Source organism: Tachysurus fulvidraco, chromosome 8 (genome assembly GCF_022655615.1).
Source record: "Tachysurus fulvidraco isolate hzauxx_2018 chromosome 8, HZAU_PFXX_2.0, whole genome shotgun sequence".
NCBI classification, from domain to species: Eukaryota; Metazoa; Chordata; class Actinopteri; order Siluriformes; family Bagridae; genus Tachysurus; species Tachysurus fulvidraco.
The window spans coordinates 15,059,988-15,080,524 of NC_062525.1; the positions used below are offsets into that span (position 1 = coordinate 15,059,988).

Sequence of the window (20,537 nt, forward strand, 5' to 3'; positions counted from 1 at the left end):
TGGGTTAGATTTGCATGACTGAGCAGCCATTAAATTCCACATAGCACAGCTCACTTCATCTATTAATACTGGGTTGATGAAGATGAAAATATGTGGGTGATCTATGAGTCGATTCTATTTCACCATAAACTAGTCTAGTTTGCAAACAAGCCAATAATCAACGTGTCCCAGACATATGGACCTCACAAATATCTCCTATTAAACCATTTTTTCTTCTTGATGCGGTCGATAAGCTTACTTTTTTTTATTGGCTCATTATCAAAGACCTGCATCATAAGTCTTCTCATTGTCTGAGCTGTGTCAGCTGATTCTGATTTTCTTGTGACACTTTGATTAGTACTGTCATTTTCATCACTGTCTCAGCAAGACAGCTCCAGCATGAAACTTTAAAGTGTGCAGCACAAATAAATAACTGTGATAATGTTGAATACTGAGATGATTAAGCAATATAGCACTTGTGGTACACAAATATTTGGATGTTGAGAAAGTCTGTGACACTATACTGAAATTCACTAATATATATTCACATTTACATATAAGGTATTTGGCAGTCACCTTTGTCCAGAGTCACTTACAGAAGTGCATTTGAATACATCGATGTTGTTGATGATGATATGTGCTACATATGGGACCAAAGGTGAGTTGACACATAAAAAAAATCATAAATTAAACTGTAATTTTATGTCAGCAAGTGACATGTCATTATATGTCAGCAAGTGACATATGGCTCAAAGCCAAAAATATATAACCTTGTACGCTACAGAATTCCTTCTGCATACACATACATGTACATGAATACATGATAACCAGTTTCACTGTCAGCAATCCACACCCAGCCCAGACTATGAGATGATGTGCTTTGGATCACGAGCCACTCTGTCCCTCTTCACTACATGCCTCTTCCCCTTATTCTGTTGTAAATTGAGATTTGCTTATCTTATCTCTAATATGATCTCCCAGGTAAACTGTTTGTATTTAACCTGCTGAAAGGTCCTCCTGATTGCTGACTTTGACAAAAATCTGCCTACCTGTTTTTCTTGAATGTTTTACAAGCTTTGTTGGCTTTGTTTTCTGTGGCATTTAGGTCCTTTTGGTGTTCCTGAACTCACCAGTTCTTTCTTTTTACAAATATACCATATAGTTAATTTAGCCATATCTAATGTTTAGCCATATCTAATCTGTCTCCCAGATTTTTTTTTCCAGCCTAGTGATGGCTTGCTTTACTGACAGTGACAGCCAAATCAACCCTAGAACCTTCATTTGCTCACTTGTGGATGAAATAATAAGAAAATTACACACAGCGGGCCATGGAACAGCCAAGTAGCCAATTGCCCAATGACGCTTGGTCGCTTAAAGGAAACCCTTAAACAGTGTGATAAATAGCTAACATAACAATAATACACCCAAATCCAAATATTTATGGACCTGACTGTATATCATAATATGTCTCATATGTTTTAACATTGTAAAAACAAAGCAGAACAAGCCTTACTATATCTATATACTGTATATAGATTATATATACTGTACATACTTTAAGGCACACATCTGATCTTGCTCTTGATTATGTCCACTAGAGGGTGAACAACACCAGATGAAATTAGCAAGATTACGTGCAGCATTTTAAAAAAAATACATTTTCTGTTTCATGCTTTTATTGAGCAGCCATGAATTATCTCTTATTTGCAGGCATTGGATTTTAAAAGTCAATCAAGGGGGGCATTTGCAACCATACCCATGAAAAAAAGAACCAAAGCTTGTGATTCATCAGACGTAATGATAAATAGCACATAAAAATACCCCCCCCCCCCCACACACACAAACACATGTTTTAATTAACATCTCAAAAACATCATGATATTTCTTTCACTGCTTACATTCAGTACCAAATTTTTTTTTAAAAATGGAACGAACCAGTCACTGTAAAAGCATAAGATCTTCATTTTGTTCATAGTCATCACTGTATTCTATTAGGTGTGTGTGTGTGTGTGTGTGTGTGTGTGTGTGTGTGTGTGTGTGTGTGTGTGTGTGTGTGTGTGTGTCCTTCTGCTTTTGTGTGTGTGTGTCCTTCTGCTTTTGTGTGTGTGTGTCCTTCTGCTTTGTTTCTCAGTTTTGTTAATGGCCATGCTGCCATGCTTTTTACAAGCATAGTTTTGAAAAGATATCAAAATATATTAAAAAGATATTTTCCTTTTGTTCTCATTATGTATGTATGTGTGCAATAAATTTCATAAGCTTTATGAGCTTTGTGTTGCTTGTTTTCTTACTCTTTATAGAACGTTTATAGAAGGTCTTTTAGATTTTTAAAAACCTAAATCTTTTATAGACTTGTGACCAAATCTAAATTAATCTACTTCACACTACTGCCATAAACATTAACCTTGAAAGTTTCCATGAAGGTTGCTATAATAATGTTCAATGGCATTGATGTTTCACAGGAAAGCTAAATACAGTAAAATTAAGGAATAATATACTGTACAGACTAGGCCCAGTCTCTTCAGCCGTGTCTCAGAGTCAGGAGCTTTGACTTTGGGCTTGTCTATTTTCTTAATGCTGGCTAATGCTTATAAAGCCACCTGTGCCTTTGGACCAGTTCCCTCACACTCTAGCAGTCTGTGTCTGTTATATATGTCACTTTTCAGTCAACTAGTGCATAAGCAATTCTAAAGAAAGATGCAAGAAGTATATTAGATGTATATTGTTCAAAGGATGTACATCATTAATATGATGAATATTAATAATTGAATATGATCAATTTTTCAAATATGAATTTTTTTTGAAGTGTTTTTATTTCCCAGAAATGTCCGTATATTCTCTCATTTGTAAACAACAATATACTGTAAGCATTGGCACAATATTTTGCAGCAAAGGTCTTTCATAAAATGCAAGTGAACAATTCATCATTGTACAAACACAAAGCTACAGAGCCAAACATGAACATTAAACACAAGATTCCCTTTAAATATGAGTTTCATTTTACCAGTAATTTTGGATGCACTACTTTTTACGAAAAATGTCACAAAAAATGTATACAACAAGAATCAATCATTTTGGCTGTGCTGATTTATGATAGTATTTGTGTCTGGATAAAACAAACTGAAAGCTAAAATACTGTTTCCATTGTATAATGGGTTTACAGGACTCATTCATGACTCATATGAGTTAATTTAAAAGGTAAGAAGTCCTAAATAATAAATCTTTCCTTCCCTGTCTATCTAATAGAAGTCTATTAGTAAAGCATCAATATTTACAACTACAGTTGAACATAAAATCCAGACAGATAATTAGTGAACCCACATAAATAATACACAATAATAATGAATAATATAGCTTACCAAAGCACGCATACATATTCTGTAACATAAAATACAAAACAATTATTTAAGATAAAATATGACACAAAATCAATAAGTACAAGGACAAGGATTTGGGCCACAGTTGGAGCTTTTAATTGTTAATAATTCTGTCTTCACATAATTCAAGTGGCCCTTTAGAGGCACCACCAAACACCTCAATATTACTGTCAGCCCAGGCCACCACATTCCCAGGCATATATGAGGAGCAGTTGGCCATGGCGCTGATGTCTACAGATCTGAGAACCCGATCCCACATATTGAAGTGACCCAGCTCCCCGACGAAAGCCTGCGTGGCATCAAAACGTCCCCCGACCATGTCCTGTTGAGGCCATAAATGACAGACCAACACATTAAAACAAACTGATTGCTTTATTTGTTCTCTTTTAAATGAGGAAATACTGGTGGAGGTGTTATAGAATAATATATGAAATTAACCTGCATGAAATGTATGCATGAAAATGCATGTAATTAGAGTTGAAATCCAGGTGCACTGAAAACATTGACAACTCTTTTCCCACAAAACAAAAGCTTGAGTTAAATGAGCCATTTGCTGATTAGACCTGCAAAAGTTTTTTTTTACATTTAGTTTTAGTTTTTATGTGATCTAGCAGTGTGATTTGTTAATAATCTGCACCCCTACATTTAATAATTTGTGACACCTGCCCTGGAAAGAATAACAGCACTAAGTCTCCTCTAGTAATGACTACATTAGGAGGGACCTTGTTCCAAGCCACCATAGAGATCTCTTTTATATTCTTAGGGGGAGGCACAGTGGTGCAGCAGGTAGCATTGCTGCCTCACAGCTCCACGGTCCCCAGGTCCATCCTGAGCTCAGGTTAATACCTGTGTGAAGTTTCACATAACTTCTCTATGTCAGTGTGGGTTTCTTCTTGTTTCCTGTCATCTCCCAAATACATGCTGGGAGGTGGATTGGATATTAAAGTGCCAAGAGCAGTGATTGACTATGCATTGGCTACGCATCTGACCACAACACACAATATCAGGTGCAGTTTTAATATATTCAGGTGAAGCCCAAGTGCTGAATTTTATGAGATGATTGTTAAAAGCTTGTTATTGTGAAACTGGCAATTAACTTTTTTTGTTGCCCATAAACATCAACTAAACTGTGGTATTCTAAAACTGCCATTCCTCCTGCCCATAAAGCACAGCCAGGTTTGCTCCCTTGACATTTGGCTACAGATGGCAGTGACATTGTTAAGATTCAAAATTGTAAACTTTTAATGATGAGGTGAACAATTTTCTCTTTCTCTTGGCTACATAAAATCGAATTTCAACAAAGCAAATCATCATCCAATTTCTATACTGCTCAGCCTATGCAGAGTCACAAGGAATCTGGATCTCAGTGGATTCGGGGCACAAGGTGGAGGGCACCCTGGCCAAGGTGCCAAACCATTGCAATGCACAATCACACAAACACTAACAATCACCATTTGCACACTACAGACAATTTAGAGATGCCAATCAACCTACAACACATGATTTTGGACTGGGAGAGGAAACTGGATTACCCAGAGCACAGAGAGAACATGGAAACATGGAGATGGAAATTGAACCCCCAACCATGGAGGTATGTGCCCCCACTCAGTTACCATGCCACAAAAGGCAAATATTAAAAAAGCATATTATTGCCCTGCTTACACATTGAACATGGTTCTCACTATTTTGAAAACGAAAATATATCCATTTGCAGTGTCAAACATAATCCTAGCAACAACTCAGTGGCATCTAACAAAACGTCTTTTGTTAATTCCCCTTGAAGGACAAGGAAAGGTGACAATAATGAGCACACATGCACTCCTTCAAGTATTTTCTGGAAATCGCTGCTATTCTCACCTGTTCCTGACCCAGAATGAGGACTCCATCAGGTTTGATTGGGTGCCATGGAGCCAGGTTCTCCCCTGATCCCACTTTCTGGCCATTCTGGTAAGTCTCCCACAAACCATCTCTGGTAGTCCAGGTAATGCAGATGTGGTGCCATCTTCCATCATTCAGAGACAACGGTAACTGTGCCACCTTCACATGGATGGAAGGGTGAAAAAATTCACAACTGTGTGAATGTGAATAATGACTACGGACAATTTAAATGTGATTATGTAAATGTTATTTTGAGCTGTGTATCATTTTCAAATATCAACTTCTGAACCCTAAGAAGACTGAAATGCTTTTACAGAAATAGCTGGAAACAATTATATTTACCTTGTCATTGATGAGTAGCTCTATTGGATTGTTGCCCCATTCAATCAGCACAATCTCGTTTGCTTGCCCGGGGACACCATAAGAAAAAGGGGTCCCAATGCCAGGACTGGAGCTGGACTTGAGCCACATGCACACTGTAAAGGCATACATTTCTGGCAGGCTCTTTTTCACTCTACCAAAAAGGTAGTTTGTGCGCAGTGGTAGGGAGAGTTTAAAATCCTCAGGGGACTTGAATCCTGTACCTGCTGGCAGAGAGTGTGAATTAGTAATGGGTCACCTCTGGTGGGAAACATAGTTTTCTGTATAACAGCAAAATAACTCTTAACTCTTCCATTGCCATATACTTCCAATTTCCTGTTGAATACACGTTCATGACTGAATAAAATAATAAATGGTCATGCTCTGGGAAAAGATAAGGAGGAATAGATCTAATATGTCATGCACTAGATGTATAAATTGTTGTGAATACCTCTCTCCAGGTCAGAGATTCTATTAATGAGAGTGTTAAGGGTATTTTCTGTTTGCTGCCGATGAACAGATGTCTCGTTGTACAGCTGTGACTTCTCTTCCTCCAACTCATTGACTTTGCTCAGGAGCTGGCTCTCTAGATCATCCAGCCTATGCTGCAGCATGTCTCGCAGTTCACTGGGAAATGGAGCTCCAGAGAGTCTGGCTCGCAACTGCTGTTGCTGTAAACAAAAACAAAAAAATTATGAATCTGTTATATTTCTGCATGTCCTGATAAATGCTGAGAACATGATGTGGTCTGTATACAAATATTGAGCTTAACCCACAATACATTATCACTTAATAAATTGTATAAAATAAATCAGCAGGTTCAGAGAACAATTTAAGGCAGCACTTTTTTGTTATGAGAAGGTATGAAATCATTTATTGCTTCAATGAATTCACATCGGTCCCGATATTTGGACATATGGCATGATAAACCATGCAGTAATACTGATAATTTGTCTCACACCTGAGAACCTTGAACTTATCATATTGTGGGGCTAATGAGAGCCTCTGAATCAAATAAAATGGTTTATAATAATCTTTTTTTTTTAATTCTGCCTCACAGACACAAACTCATATACACTTTAAAACAAGAAAAACAGCACAAAATATATAATTCCTTAATTTACTTTGTATTCAGGCTTTAAGATTGCACTAGTAATTAATTGGTGTTGTTCACTAATTACAGTGGTGTGAGAGTTTCCCTGAGGTAAGAGATATAGATAGAACAAGATGAGGGGATAATCCTTGTAAATCCTTACCACCTACACTTATTTACTATTAAAAAAGCTTTTCAAAAAGATTTGCAGAACAAACTCATTGAATGGGCTATAATGTCAGTTCATGTACAATGCAGTGTTTATGGACAACTGTTCTTAAAATAGCTGCTCATGTATGTGATACATAATTCACATTCAATTTGATGAAATGTTTTATATCTATTATGTGTATCCTGCATGTGCGTATATACTTTACATATGTATATATACATTGTAAACAAGGCAATAGAGACAAGTATTTTATGATATTACTGTTTAATTTTAATACATAATTGTGGGAGCAGTCCCTCTCACCTCCAGGTTTTGAAGCCTGTCCTTCAGACTCTGCATGGTCTTACCCAGTGCATCCAGAGTTTCATTTGGATCTCTCGGGACATCATCCATGGTGTCTTTACTGTTCTTCCATGATGAAGACTCCTCCGAGTTGCTCTCACATTGAGACAGTTTGGATGTGAGCTCTTTGATGGCACCCATTTGATGGGTTATTGCTTCTTGTTGCTGGACAACAGTCTCCCGGAGCTGCATCACCGTCTTCTTCAAACTTTCACCCTGAACACTATGAACAAATTCCTTCTGAACACCACAACTAGGGTCTTTATCAACTTGGATCACGGTGCACAAAAAGCGCATCTTCTCTTCCTCCTGGCTGTGGACTGCTTTTACGCAGGTGATGGTAAAAACGCACATAAGCAAAACGGAAGGACGAACCATTTTTCGGAGATAATAATAATAACAACAACAATAATAGTGATAATGACGATGATGAAGATGATGAAGCTGATTATACCGATGATGGTAATGTCCACCACAGAGAATCAGGAACAACTTTTTACGCCTTTCCCTCCACGCTTAGCGTCCTCAGCTGTTACAAGTATTTTAAATCATATCCTTATTAAAGTCGGAGACTTTGTTCACGGTGCGAATTCTCTCTCAGGTCCGAGCTCGTACTGAGACTGTAAAGATTAATGCCTCCGCTTCCCCTCCCGAAAGGATGATAGTATTTACGTCACCACGAATGCGTAAAATCAAGAGCCAATGAAACCAACATACGAGGAAAGAATCAATGCTGAAGGAAAGACGAAATGCTAAGAAAACTGTAGGATGTATACTTTCACCCAAAGCTCAACAGGTTACTTTACAAGCCGATTGCTGGTACAAGCAACTGTTTAGAAGCAGATTGTTGGTACAAACCATTTAATTGGATAGAAGAGAGTAGGGTCAGTTGTAACAAGGATTGGTTTAAAGTTTTGTGGCATTTAGTATGAATGTGTTTGCTTTATTCTATCTATAATCTGGTGTGCTGCAAAGTAAAGACAAAACTTGCATTTAGAAGATGGAAGATGGAGGTATTCAGAATTTACAGTACAGTTTCTCTCTACGACCAGTATGATTCAACAAATTTAATGACATTATTCTGAATCAGATTCAGATAATCAGATTTTTCTGTCCAATCAAATGCTCTGTCCAATCTGAAGTGTCCCATTAAATCATTAAATAAAAATCACTTTGCTTATGTTAACTTTGTTCAGCGAGAGAAATCAAATCAGCAATTATGAATCATAAATGTGTCTTTGCCTGTTTAAGGCATGTTTTTTGCTTTGCAATTTGCTTACATTTTCACCTCACACAAACATTTGTATGCATTTTTTTATCCACCATTTTTATCTAGATTTACTGAATTAAAGAAGTGCTTTTAGATTGTCTGCTCGTTCTGTTCTAGCATGATATCTGAAGTGTTTGCTGTGGTCAGAGCAGCAATAAATTATTGTGGGATTTAGCTAGACTTGTCTGTCTTGGATTATGGCCTCGCTTTGTTTACTCATGTTGGTTTTTTATTTATAATATCATAATATCATTACAACAAGCTAGCTTAGATATCAGGAAGATATGTTCAGTGTCCATTTACTAACACAGTGATGGTGGGTTTAATTGCACTACCAGGCACAGGAGGGCCTCAAAGACAATTTGGCTGTATTTCTGCTGGTGATGCTATCTCTGCCTTCTTAATCACAGCTCTAAATTATTTACTGAGCATCAGCAAGCACTGACAACACAAAGATGTTGGCTAGCATGTCAAATTTCAAGAAGACCGATAGTGGTAATGTATATTTTACAAAACACTAAAGAGATTTCACTTACTTTATGTTGTTTTCTTCCTGGTGAACATTATGGCAAATTCAAATCCAAATATATTTTTATAAATTTTTAGTAGGGGAGAGTGGAGTCAGTTGGCAAGAAACCTAAACATCAAAACCTTTTTTGCATTCACCTGAATGCATTTAACTCGAGCCAGTGCATTCAGACATAGATCATCTGACATTAACATGAAAAAGGTATTTGTTAATAGTTAACAATCAAATGTTGAAAAACGAAAATTCACTGATGTCTGAGATGAACACTGTCCATTCAGATCACCTTTAATTAAAAGTGTTGGTTAAAAAATTTCCTGTAAATTCTATTATGGAAGGGTGAAGGCCAGTGACATGCTGTGGACTGAAATTTCATATGTACTTACCTTTTTTTTAATTAATTTTTTTCTTAACTTACCCATAATGTCAGAAGGGCTATAAAAAATATACACTATATAGTGTAAAATACAAATAACCTTTTCTCCAAACAAGGGCTGGTTAATAATAAAGATAGAACAAACAAACAAACAAACAAATAAATAAACAAATAAATAGACATTTGTTTTACAGCTTTAATACAGAAATTGTTTCTTTCTATACAAAATGATTGTATGTATTGTGTGTATAAGTGTTCATATTGTGTACTGTGTGTAGGTATTATTTATATTATATACGTATGTGAATTGTGCTTACTGAAAAACAATTTTCTGAGGTGAATCTAACAGCATTTTATGTGTCATGTGCAGATTCCCTGTTGTAAGCAGCTGAGTGACCCTGGCTCGGCTGTCCGCAGGCACTACTGCAGTGAAAGGTGATGCCGGATGCAGTCTATATTCCAACAGTACACTGCTGAGCTATCAAAATTCTCACACCTTTCACGCCAGGATCAGGGTATTAGACACGCAAAGGAGATAACACAAAACTCAGTTTTATGTTTTAAGCATAGAGCATCTTGTTGAGTGTTAAGATGTAACTTCGTCAAAGATGACCATCAGCCTTCTTGAAAACGAGTCATTCTATTATAAATAAGAGGTAGTGTTACATAACGCAGGGCATCAACAGAGCTGAGGCATGGCAAAGGAGCACTTTTTAAAAGGTCAAGCATTTTAATCTCATTGTCAGCGTAAAACTTCTGACCACTGACGTCTGCAATATTGTGTAACAGTCGGGGGTCAGTCCTCAGATGAACTCTACTGAAGCCAAGGATGCAATCTAACATAACGTTGCTAACATACAGTATAGAATCAAAAAACCCCAAATCTGCGGCTTTAATCATGTGATTGAATGTCCACACATGATGACATGTATAATGTATATTGATATAGATTTGTGGGTTAAAATGTGCATTGTGAAAACTTTTTTTAATCCACAAATGAAAACGGTCCAATAAACTGTGATAATCACACACTAATCACTACTGAGCTCAAATTTGCTGTTGTTATACCAGGGATCTTACGAGGATCTTCTTGGAATCAGTTCCCAATCCTCTGTTCCCATCCTCCAGGTTTAACCCCAAGGAAAATAGAGATCCCGGTGTTCAGCTTTCCAACTAATCAAAAAAAAAAAAAAAAAAAAAAAAAAAAAAAAAAACAAAAAGAAATAGGTCCCTTGAGTAAATTGTAGTCCATGATATTTGAATAGATCTTTCCATAACTGCAAACATACTAATGTGTAAAATAGGTAAAATAGACCTCTCAATGATTTTTTTTTTTTTTTTTTTGGAAAGGCCCTTTTTTGAAAGGCTTTTTTTTTTTTTTAAAGGCTTGAGCCGCAGTGAGCACTGAGCAGACATCCATTCAGGTTTCGTCACGACAGGGAAAAATGCAATGTTAAATCAGATCCTCTGCAAATAAGATTTGTAATAATATCAGTTCTCATACTGTATGGTGAGGGAAATATATGCTGATGCAGAATTAGATGTGTTCATGCTGTGTGTCTCCCTTTAGCTGATATCACCATGAACTCTGTCATGTGGAACCAATCCATGCCATGATTCTGGTTGAGGTTTAAGTGCCTTGCTCAGGGGCCCAATATTGGCAGCTTGGTGGACCTGGGATTCAAACTCATGACCTTTTAACCACTAGGCTACTACATCAGCAGAACACATACACACAATTCATTATTCGGGTAGCAAGAGCCCAATCTATAAAATCATACAGATACATGACTTTAAAAATGTTTTAAATAATGTCTATAACATCTACATATAATTATACACTGTCTTTAAATAAAAAACTATATATATATATACAGTATGTGTATATGTGTGTGTATATATATATTTGTATGTATGCTCTGGAAATAATCAAGTCTAAAATGTATTAACTACATTTAAGACGTTTCTTTGTTCATTTTCAAAAGCTAAATAAAGCACAAATGCCTTTAGTCATAATTCAGTCATTCAGTCAAAATGATAGTCTGCATTTGATCAAACATTCATGCATCATACAAGCAGGCCACACGTTATCATCACACCAAGGCTTGGCCTGTTTGATCTGCTGTATCTGAATATATCAAGCTAATCTGTTTTGAAGTCTCATTCGCTGGGGGTCACAGGATGTCACCTCTTCTTTTATGTAGGCGCAGCTCCACGCTGAAGCCATTGAAATGATAATGCAACCTTTTCACCATCTGGATCATTTTATTGTGCTCCAGCATGGCTATTCTGATCGTAATCAGTCATATGGAAAATTTGGAAAATGTCTTTAGTAACCAGATGTTTTTTTATTATTATTATTTGTTAATATGATAATTTATTGTATTAATGTTCCCAGGAATGCGGGAATGCATTGAAGCTGCTGGAATTTTAAGCGACACATAAAATGTAATTAATATAGTGAATTGTATAGTGCTTTTAACAATGGACATTGTAACAAAGCAGCTTTATAGAAATATATAAATTTAGGATGTTTTACATTTATAAATTTATCCTTGATTAATTCCTTGAGTCAATATGAAGAAGAAAGCTTGAAAGGAAGCAGACTCAAAAGAGAGCACCTACATTTATGGCATTTGGCAGAAACCCTTATTCAGTGTGACTTACATTTTATCCAAGTTAGCAATCAAGGCTTAAGGGACTCGTTCAGGGGCCCAGCTTGATCAACCTAGGATTTGATTTCCCAGCCTTCCGACCAGCAGCCCCACACCTTAAACACTACACTACCATTACCATGTTGCAATAAAAGCTTCTTGACTTGACTTGAATTGCATAAATATGTGTAATATATGGACAAAAAAAATGCAATTCTAGTATATTCTAAAATATTCTAGTTATAACACAAAGTTTGTCTTGTTGAAGTTTCACTGTTTCTCAGTGTTTCTGTCATCAATGGCTAAAGTTTTCCTTGGCTGAACTATTCGATGTCTGCTTGTTAGTATATCAATTGTTTCTTACTTTTTACGGTTATTCCAAAATGCTGGCCAACTGTTCTTTTAGAGAGGTCTTATAAAATTTATGTCAGTGTACAATCAGTTAATTATTTAATAATTATACTATTAAGTTAAAATAATACTTTAGTAAAGTACAACTATTCCTAAAAAATACTTATAGACTGTGCCCTCTGATAGTGATTATCCACAGTGTACTGGTGTAACTAAAATCCATAATTAAAGCCTCTTCAAACAGATCTGTCTGTTAACAGCATTTAGCAGGCGCCCTTATCCAAAGTATCCACTCCTATCTATTAGTGGCAGATTAGTGGCCCTGGGATTCAATCTCACAACCTTCCAATCAGCAGGCCAACACCTTAACCACCGAGCTACTACATCCCTGTTCATGTTATAACTAACACATACTCACCTTCACATTCATTATTCATATCAACCAATCATGTAGCAAGAGCACAATGGTATGGTGTGTGGGATTTCAGAAACTGCTGATCTTATATGAAGATTACTCTAACTTAAATAAGCACAACTGTGGTGAGAAGAAAAGCATCTCATAAAGCACACTGAACCTACAAGTGTATGGGCTAGAAAGGTAGAGGATCAGAATGAACAGAAAATTTATTTCACAGTGGAACAGAACTCTCTCTCTCTCTCTCTCTCTCTCTCTCTCTCTCTCTCTCTCTCTCTCTCTCTCTCTCTCTCTCTGTAAAATATTACAATGTTGTACTTTTTGCCACCAATTTATTTTACACACAATAAGTTAATACACACGTCGCCATCGTGTGGTGTGTAGTATAATTACACCTGAGTCTTTACACAACCAAGCCTTTCTTTTGTGTGTATGTTATTTAATGATTGTAGAAGTGATAAAGGGCAATGGATGTTTGCTCTCAGACGATGTTAAAATGGTTAAATTTAATTTAAACACAGAGCGCAGTATTTAAAATTAATCTTTTAAAACTTCTACAGTAAGCTAAATATTTTGGGATGTTGACGTAGGAGATGTTTATCGTTATCCATGGACAGACATTCGATGACTAGGAAGCAGGTTTTATTTTTAGTATAGAACGAACTGGATAGAAATTATTCACCTGTTTATATACAATGGAAATGTAAGACCATTACTTTCGATGGTCTTCTCACTCCTACTACAGTGGAATATCCTTCCACTCAGGACTATCTGCTCATAGTAAAAATAGCAAAAATATGACCTAAGCACGCAGTTAATTCATTTAATAGCGTGATATGTGTGAAAGGGTGTGTACAGCGTAATTTAATTGGATATATGCAGCGTATTAGTTACTTAATCGGCTGACGGACTGTGATATTCTTTAAAAACCCTCCGCCGTATTTGATTCAATGTGAGCGGAAATACAAATAAAACTGCTTCCGCTTTCCGTTTGCTGGTGAGTCCGTTGATGCTCTTTCTTCCTTTAATGTTCTTATTTGTATTTATATAAAGCAGAACGTAGTCGATAGAACATTTGTGCGCGCCTGGGCGTCTGTTTTGTGTGTTTAAAAGTAAAGCGCAGGTTTATTTTGCGTTAAATGGCACCGAGTTGCTAAGTTAGCTGCAGTGTGCTGTGGATGTTAGCATCAGTGTAACCTCACGCGCCGGTGGCTATGTTGTTTATCAGTTACTGTTTCAAGTCTGTGCTTGATGTCTGAATGATAGCGTGTTTAAACGCCTATATTCATTCTCTCTCTGTCTCTCTCTCTCACTCTCTCTCTAACTTCACACCGCAGTGATGTGTGCTGTTTACCGCAGCAGCTCGTGCTGTTAGCGCGCTAATTAGCTACTTGCTCCATATCCTGCAACTTGGCGCGCGTGCATTTCAAAGTTGGCCGGGATCCTTATTGAAGTTTGCGTGCAACTTTTTAAAAGCACGCTGTGATAGATGTGTGTGTGCTGGGCGTTGTGTACAGTGTTGTCACTACTGTGAATGCAATTCTTCTGCACTGCAGTGCGCGCGCGCGACACCGCCTTACTCGTGCATTATGTGCAGTGCTGGATTTATTGTAATACTTATTGATGTCACACAACGCTTATAAAGCCCAGGAAATCCCTTGTGCAGATCACACCAAGTCTCTGACGTACGTTTAGGTGTGGAGTGTATGATTGACTGATGGGGTGTGTGTGTGTGTGACTGACCACAACCCTTCTACATGCCATTTCAGACAGGATGAGTTTGAGCTGATTAATCCTGCACGCACCGGTCCACCTCGATTGAGCTGCACGCGCCGCCGTCATGGCGTTCGTGGCCACGCCCAGCGCTACCGTGGTGGATCAGACCACCCTCATGAAGAAGTACCTGCAGTTCGTAGCCGCCCTCACCGACAATAACACGCGTGAGTAGCCCCATGCATGCCCTTGATTTGATGGTGCCTCTAGATCTCAACTGACATCCTTTTGGATCCTCACGTGCCAGCCATCAATGATCCACTGAGCAAACAAATGCTTTAAATGTAGAAAAAACCCAACAATGGCAGTACAATACTAATTCCCAAACCTTGAACCAGAAATAACTACAAATTTCTACTCAAGTCCAAATTCTTACTTGTCACAAAAGACGATCAAGTACGAGCTTCTTCCTGGATTACAGAATGACATCAGATCAACATGGCTACACACAGCACTAGAGAGAAAACAAAGTGAATAGAGTTACGTAAATGAGTTACGCTGTGTATGTGCAGGTTTATTTCAGCATTAGGTCAATCAGCATACCGATATTAACATTGTGTTTTTAATGGTCTAGCCTGAACTGTGTGAGAGCATATGGTTTGTATATGATTTTTAGATTAGCAGGTAGAAGGTAAACTGATGATATTTGAGGTCACCATCTATGCTTTTTTCTCTGCCACTTTCAGAGGATGAGACCAAGCTGAAAATGATGCAGGAAGTCAGTGAAAACTTTGAGGTAAGCCCTAAAGTCAGTCAGGAATCTAGACCTTGTCTTTTTCCCCACGTTTTTCTCCAGTTTTACACAAATTTTTTTTTTTGGTTTTATACAAAAAAGTTTTTAATTTCTATTTTCTTTTTAGAACGTGACATCGTCTCCACAGTACTCAACGTTTCTAGAACACATCATCCCCCGCTTTCTCACCTTTCTTCAGGATGGAGAAGTGCAGTTTCTTCAGGAGAAGCCTACCCAGGTTCTTTACCCTCCTTTTCCACCTAAACACTCTCTTTGGTCTCTAACTCGTAACCCTAAGCACAGTCCGGTTCTTATACTAATTTTGTCTTACAGCAATTAAGGAAACTGGTCCTTGAAATTATCCACCGCATCCCTACCAATGAGCACCTGCGACCTCATGTAAAGAACGTCCTTTCTGTGATGTTTCGCTTCCTCGAGGTTAGTTTGATTTCACATGGCACAGCCGCAATATTCGCGCATTCTAGGAACTGTTGCACGTGGACATTTAAAATCCCTCTGATTTATTTTGTAGATTGAAAGTGAGGAAAATGTTCTCATCTGTCTGCGCATCATCATTGAGCTGCATAAGCAGTTCAGACCTCCGATCTCTCAAGAGGTGAAAGGGTGCTTCATCTCCAGCTGTGTTCTTCTCATATCAGTACTGAGCAGCCAATTCAACTGTGTACCCCTTTCTCCCTTAACAGATTCATCATTTTCTGGACTTTGTGAAGCAAATCTACAAAGATCTGTCGAAAGTAGTGGTATGTAGCTGTAATATTCAATAACACCCTATCATTCATCTGGTGCTTAACTTGCAGTCAATGACTACTTTATTAGGAACACTTCTGCACATTCATGCAGTTATTTAATCAGCCAATCATGTGGCAGCAGCACAGTGCAAAGAATCATGTTTAAGGGCTTCAACAAATATTACCTGAAGCTCTTGTCCTGTATCTGCATTGTGCGGCTGTCTGGTGTACACACTGTGACGATGCACACATTTGATTGCCTGATTAGACAACTGCATGTATGTGTTCTTAATAAAGTGGCCACTGAGTGCAATTGCATTTTCACTGCTTTCTTTAGTGGTTTAAGTGCATTTCAAAGATTGTTAGCATTCATACCAAAGCATTACTGAATTCTCGATTCTGGTTAGGAGTTGATTGATTTTTCTGTTACACACAGTTTCTGAATCGTTTCTATAGTAACAACGTGTATAACAGAAGCTCCACATAAACATATCACAATAAGTCTTTATAATTCTTAAACTTTAATTAAAATATCCACTCAGTGGGGTATTTATTTTCTGTACTTTTGAAGGATGATGAGCCGGTCCAGTATAATGTAATGTTTTGTGCTGATTTATTGTTAAATGATTGTGTTTATAAAGATTTTGTTCTTAAATCAGCTGGATAATTGTGCTAACGCTTGAAGCACCGAGCTAACTAACTGTAATCACTTTCACCTGTGTTCTCGTACAGCCCTAAATTGTGTCGTACCAATTTTGAACTGTCCTCTGTTTCTCCTAGACGAGGTACTTCGAGAACCCTCAGGTGATAGCGGAGAACACGGTGCCCTCTCCAGAGATGGTGGGAATGATCACGTCAGTGCTGGTGAAGACCGCTCCTGAGCGAGAGGACAGTGAGACCCGCACGGTCAGTGCCTTCAGAGCCGTGTGCGCGACTGCGTAGGGTTTCTTTGTTTGTTAGGTTTTTGTGTGTTTTTGCACACATTCGTATTTGAGACACAATGATGAGAGCGATGTGCTTTAGCCCAGAGAATGGTACGTGTGTGTGTGTGTGTGTGTGTGTGTGTGTGTGTGTGTGTGTGTGTGTGTGTGTGTGTGTGAGAGAGAGAGAGTGCGTGTTTTAAAGTACCATCAGTTCTGGGCGCTGAAAGTAAAACTGATAAGATCTGAGTGTCTCTGCTGCTCTGACTCTGATACTGAAGCTCAATTTACAGACTACTTTACACTTACTTGAGAATCTGATGCTAACGTGACGTCCGAGAGCTGTTTTTATCCCTCAGCACGTCTCCTCTCTATTGTTCCCTCTACATGGTATCTTTCCTTACAGCCACTAGAGGGTGTCCTCGGCTCGTGATTGACACGTTTCCCTTTCAATTACAAGCTCTTACGGTCTTTAGTGTCTGAACCAGGAGATACTGTATCATCTACAGCTGTTTGATAATCCATTAACGTCCTTCAGAATAAACACGCTGATCATTATGCTGCATGTGAAGGAAAAGCGCTTTCAATTAATTACTCCTCGTGTCATATTTTATTAGTGACAGCTGGTGCACCGTTGAGCAGCCGAGCTCTGTGTTTGAGCGATGTCGTCCCGCAGGGTGTGTCTCATTTTTCTCCTCTCTGTGCTGCAGCATACTATCATTCCCCGGGGGTCGCTGTCTCTCAAGGTCCTGGCTGAACTGCCAATCATTGTGGTCCTTATGTATCAGGTGAATGAGACAAGTCACAAATTCATACAGAATTTCTCATATAAGAAAATGATAATTCGGTGTCTAGAACCCAACTGGTCGTTCATGGGTAGCTTTACATTCTGCCATTGTTTTAATGTTTTTTTTTTTTTTTTTTTGCAGCTCTACAAACTAAACATTCACAACGTGGTTTCGGAGTTTGTGCCGCTGATCATGAGCACCATCATGCTCCAGGTGTCTCCTCAAGCACGGTCAGTTTCTTTCTTTCTTTTTTTTTTTTTTTTGCCCAGTGAATTTATTTCAACAGCCCAAAGTTCTCCTAATATTCTCCTATGTGGCAGTTGATAGAAATTCCACATTATTACAGTGTATCGTCACATAAGCACAGTGGAGTGCTGTGGCATTGCTGCAGTAGGCTATAGAATGAAAACTCACTCTGGTTCTGTTAGGATTGAGGGCATATACTGCAAAATGTAGCATGAGTATCGTTTGTTTTTTTTCTTCCAGCTTGTGCCATGACCTTGCTGTGAAAAAAGGAAGTTTGTGTATTTTAATAAGATTCGCTGTGAACATCCAGTTTCGTTAACATGACGGTATGTTGGTCATGTGCTATTTAATTAGGTGCAAAATGGTTTAGTGTTTTAAGAATGTCAGTTTTTTTTTGGAAGAAAACTAAATTATAAATAGCAGCTGGAATAAAAACCTGACCACATCTGAGGTCACAGCCGTACGGATGAGAACACGCGGTATAAGGGAACATCGAGTTCATCAAATTCTGATTTGTGCCCATCTCTGATCTTTACAGGCAACACAAACTATATAATAAAGAACTTTATGCAGATTTCATCGCTGCTCAAATCAAGACACTGTCCTTTTTGGCCTACATCATCCGCATCTATCAGGTAATTTGCTTATAAGAGGTTGGTCTCTATTGCCACTGACTGATTTAACTCTTTTACAAAGTTTTCTTAATGTAATTAATGAATGTGTGTGTGTGTGTGTGTGTGCGCGTGCACTTGGTCAGGATCTGGTTGGGAAGTATTCTCAGCAGATGGTAAAAGGGATGCTGCAGCTGCTGTCTAACTGTCCTCCTGAGACTGCTCATTTGCGCAAAGAGCTGCTGATCGCTGCTAAGCACATTCTCACCACAGATCTGCGCAGTCGTAAGTCCCTCTCTCCCTACGCCATATTACACCATAACACACTCCCACGTTGCTCACACACTTTCAACCTTATATTTAATTCTAAGTACCCTAGCACAAGTACGCTGAATATTTAAACTTGTAGTTGTAGTTAGTGACATTGGGGAAAAATTTAGCACAACTTTGGTGTGGTTTGGTGATGTTAATGATCTTTAGTCATGTTTAATATCCTATGAGGATTTTAATAAAGTGCAAAATTGATGGAGCCACATCATGCTAGACTTCTGCAGTGCTGTCTGTGCTTCGGTTCTCAATCAATAGCAGTTGAGAAGGCAACATGATACACTCGGCTAAATCATTAGTCCTGTAGAGAATAAATGAATCGATGAGAAGCTCTGACTACAAAGACACAGCGTCGATGGCTCGTGGTTCAGGGGCTGTTTGCCCTTTCTGTAATGCTGAGAGGTTTTGCTGGTATCTGATAGACTATTTATCTTTGCAGAATTCATTCCATGCATGGACAAGCTTTTCGATGAGTCGATACTCATCGGCTCGGGCTACACGGCGAGGGAGACTCTGCGGTAAGAGAGTCTCTCTGATCAGTTTTTCTTGCATGCATTTGGACAGGTGTGAATTAATGTGACTCCAGTCAGCATGACTGCATCATTGTGTCCCATTAGAGATGCTGGCAGGTGTTGGCACATTTTCCCAAAGTATGTTGAAATTTAGTGGGGTTGGCAGTCATACTGTGGTATCTTCACATTACATCTGACACTGCAGTCTCTGCCACTTTACTGACTAATCTGTGCAGAGGAGAAATGCGGTAATCAGGAAATGTGAAAATGACTAGTTAATGATGCACTGCTGATATGAGAGAGCCCAGTGGACTAGGGAGGCCCAAGTAGATCTATCTGAGTACCAGGCTGTCAGCAGCTTTGTGGGATGGAGGGTGGGGAATCTGTCCTGGCACTGGTCACTGTCCATCACTCAGACACCAAATGTAACACGCCTGCCATCATAGCTTCCCCTCCGAATCGACTCAGCCTTCAGCATGCAAATCTGGCTCATATTTGGATCTGTCGGGATGATTAGAGTTATTTATTCCGGATTGCGTTCCTGAAAAAGTAGCCAGCCTGTCTCAAGTGTTTGTCTCAAAAGATCTGTCACTGTCAGCCATCTGTGCTTTGATCATCTTTTCACTGCATAGATGAAAGTAATTTTAAGAAATGAATGCATTCTATTGTTTCAGACCCCTGGCCTACAGCACACTCGCAGACTTGGTACACCATGTCAGGCAGAACTTGGCTCTTACAGACCTCTCACTGGCTGTACAGCTGTTTGCTAAGAACATTGACGATGAGTCGCTACCCAGCAGCATTCAGACGATGTCCTGCAAACTGCTGCTCAACCTGGTGGACTGCATTCGCTCCAAAAGCGAACAGGAGAACGGCAATGGCAGAGATATCCTCATGAGGATGCTGGAGGTGAGGCAGGATCTACACCGAGGATGACGACTGTCAGGCTCAGTAAAAGTGTCTCAGCTAACCAACAATAATAAATAATGGAAAAGAAAAGAAAAATCTTTTAAGATTCTTTAGAGGTTTCTTATACTTCCATACAATACAAAGTAAAATGACATGTCATCTTTCTATTACTTCATTAA

General features: G+C 38.5%; 2 protein-coding genes across 6 annotated transcripts in view; one reads left to right on the forward strand and one right to left on the reverse strand.

The window, feature by feature from the left end:
- Window positions 1-2,799: 2,799 nt before the first annotated feature.
- Window positions 2,800-7,971, reverse strand: nptx2b (neuronal pentraxin IIb). Of its 2 annotated transcripts, none has more exons than XM_047817606.1 (5): window positions 7,160-7,971; window positions 6,043-6,262; window positions 5,574-5,818; window positions 5,211-5,390; window positions 2,800-3,675 (listed from the first exon to the last, which is right to left on the reverse strand). In XM_047817606.1, the coding sequence occupies exons 1-5, from the start codon at window positions 7,574-7,576 to the stop codon at window positions 3,448-3,450; spliced, it is 1,290 nt and encodes a 429-aa protein (XP_047673562.1). In that variant the 5' UTR covers window positions 7,577-7,971; the 3' UTR covers window positions 2,800-3,447. The 2 variants fall into 2 exon arrangements, with proteins under 2 accessions (XP_047673562.1, XP_026993362.1); XM_027137561.2 differs by having other exon boundaries at window positions 5,574-5,815; window positions 7,160-7,969.
- A 5,707-nt stretch (window positions 7,972-13,678) lies between these two features.
- LOC113637116 (transformation/transcription domain-associated protein) overlaps window positions 13,679-20,537 on the forward strand; it is a 62,044-nt gene continuing 55,185 nt past the window's right edge. For 3 of the 4 annotated variants that reach the window (XM_047817113.1, XM_047817116.1, XM_047817115.1), the window contains exons 1-14: window positions 13,679-13,787; window positions 14,560-14,730; window positions 15,250-15,299; window positions 15,424-15,534; window positions 15,630-15,734; window positions 15,829-15,912; window positions 16,001-16,057; window positions 16,826-16,951; window positions 17,676-17,753; window positions 17,895-17,983; window positions 18,538-18,634; window positions 18,757-18,895; window positions 19,377-19,455; window positions 20,124-20,358. In XM_047817113.1, the coding sequence (XP_047673069.1) occupies window positions 14,631-14,730; window positions 15,250-15,299; window positions 15,424-15,534; window positions 15,630-15,734; window positions 15,829-15,912; window positions 16,001-16,057; window positions 16,826-16,951; window positions 17,676-17,753; window positions 17,895-17,983; window positions 18,538-18,634; window positions 18,757-18,895; window positions 19,377-19,455; window positions 20,124-20,358 (1,350 nt within the window). In that variant the 5' untranslated portion in view covers window positions 13,679-13,787; window positions 14,560-14,630. Of the gene's footprint in view, window positions 13,788-13,824; window positions 14,476-14,559; window positions 14,731-15,249; window positions 15,300-15,423; window positions 15,535-15,629; window positions 15,735-15,828; window positions 15,913-16,000; window positions 16,058-16,825; window positions 16,952-17,675; window positions 17,754-17,894; window positions 17,984-18,537; window positions 18,635-18,756; window positions 18,896-19,376; window positions 19,456-20,123; window positions 20,359-20,537 lie in introns of those variants that run through there. The other variant, XM_047817114.1, reaches the window with a different exon arrangement.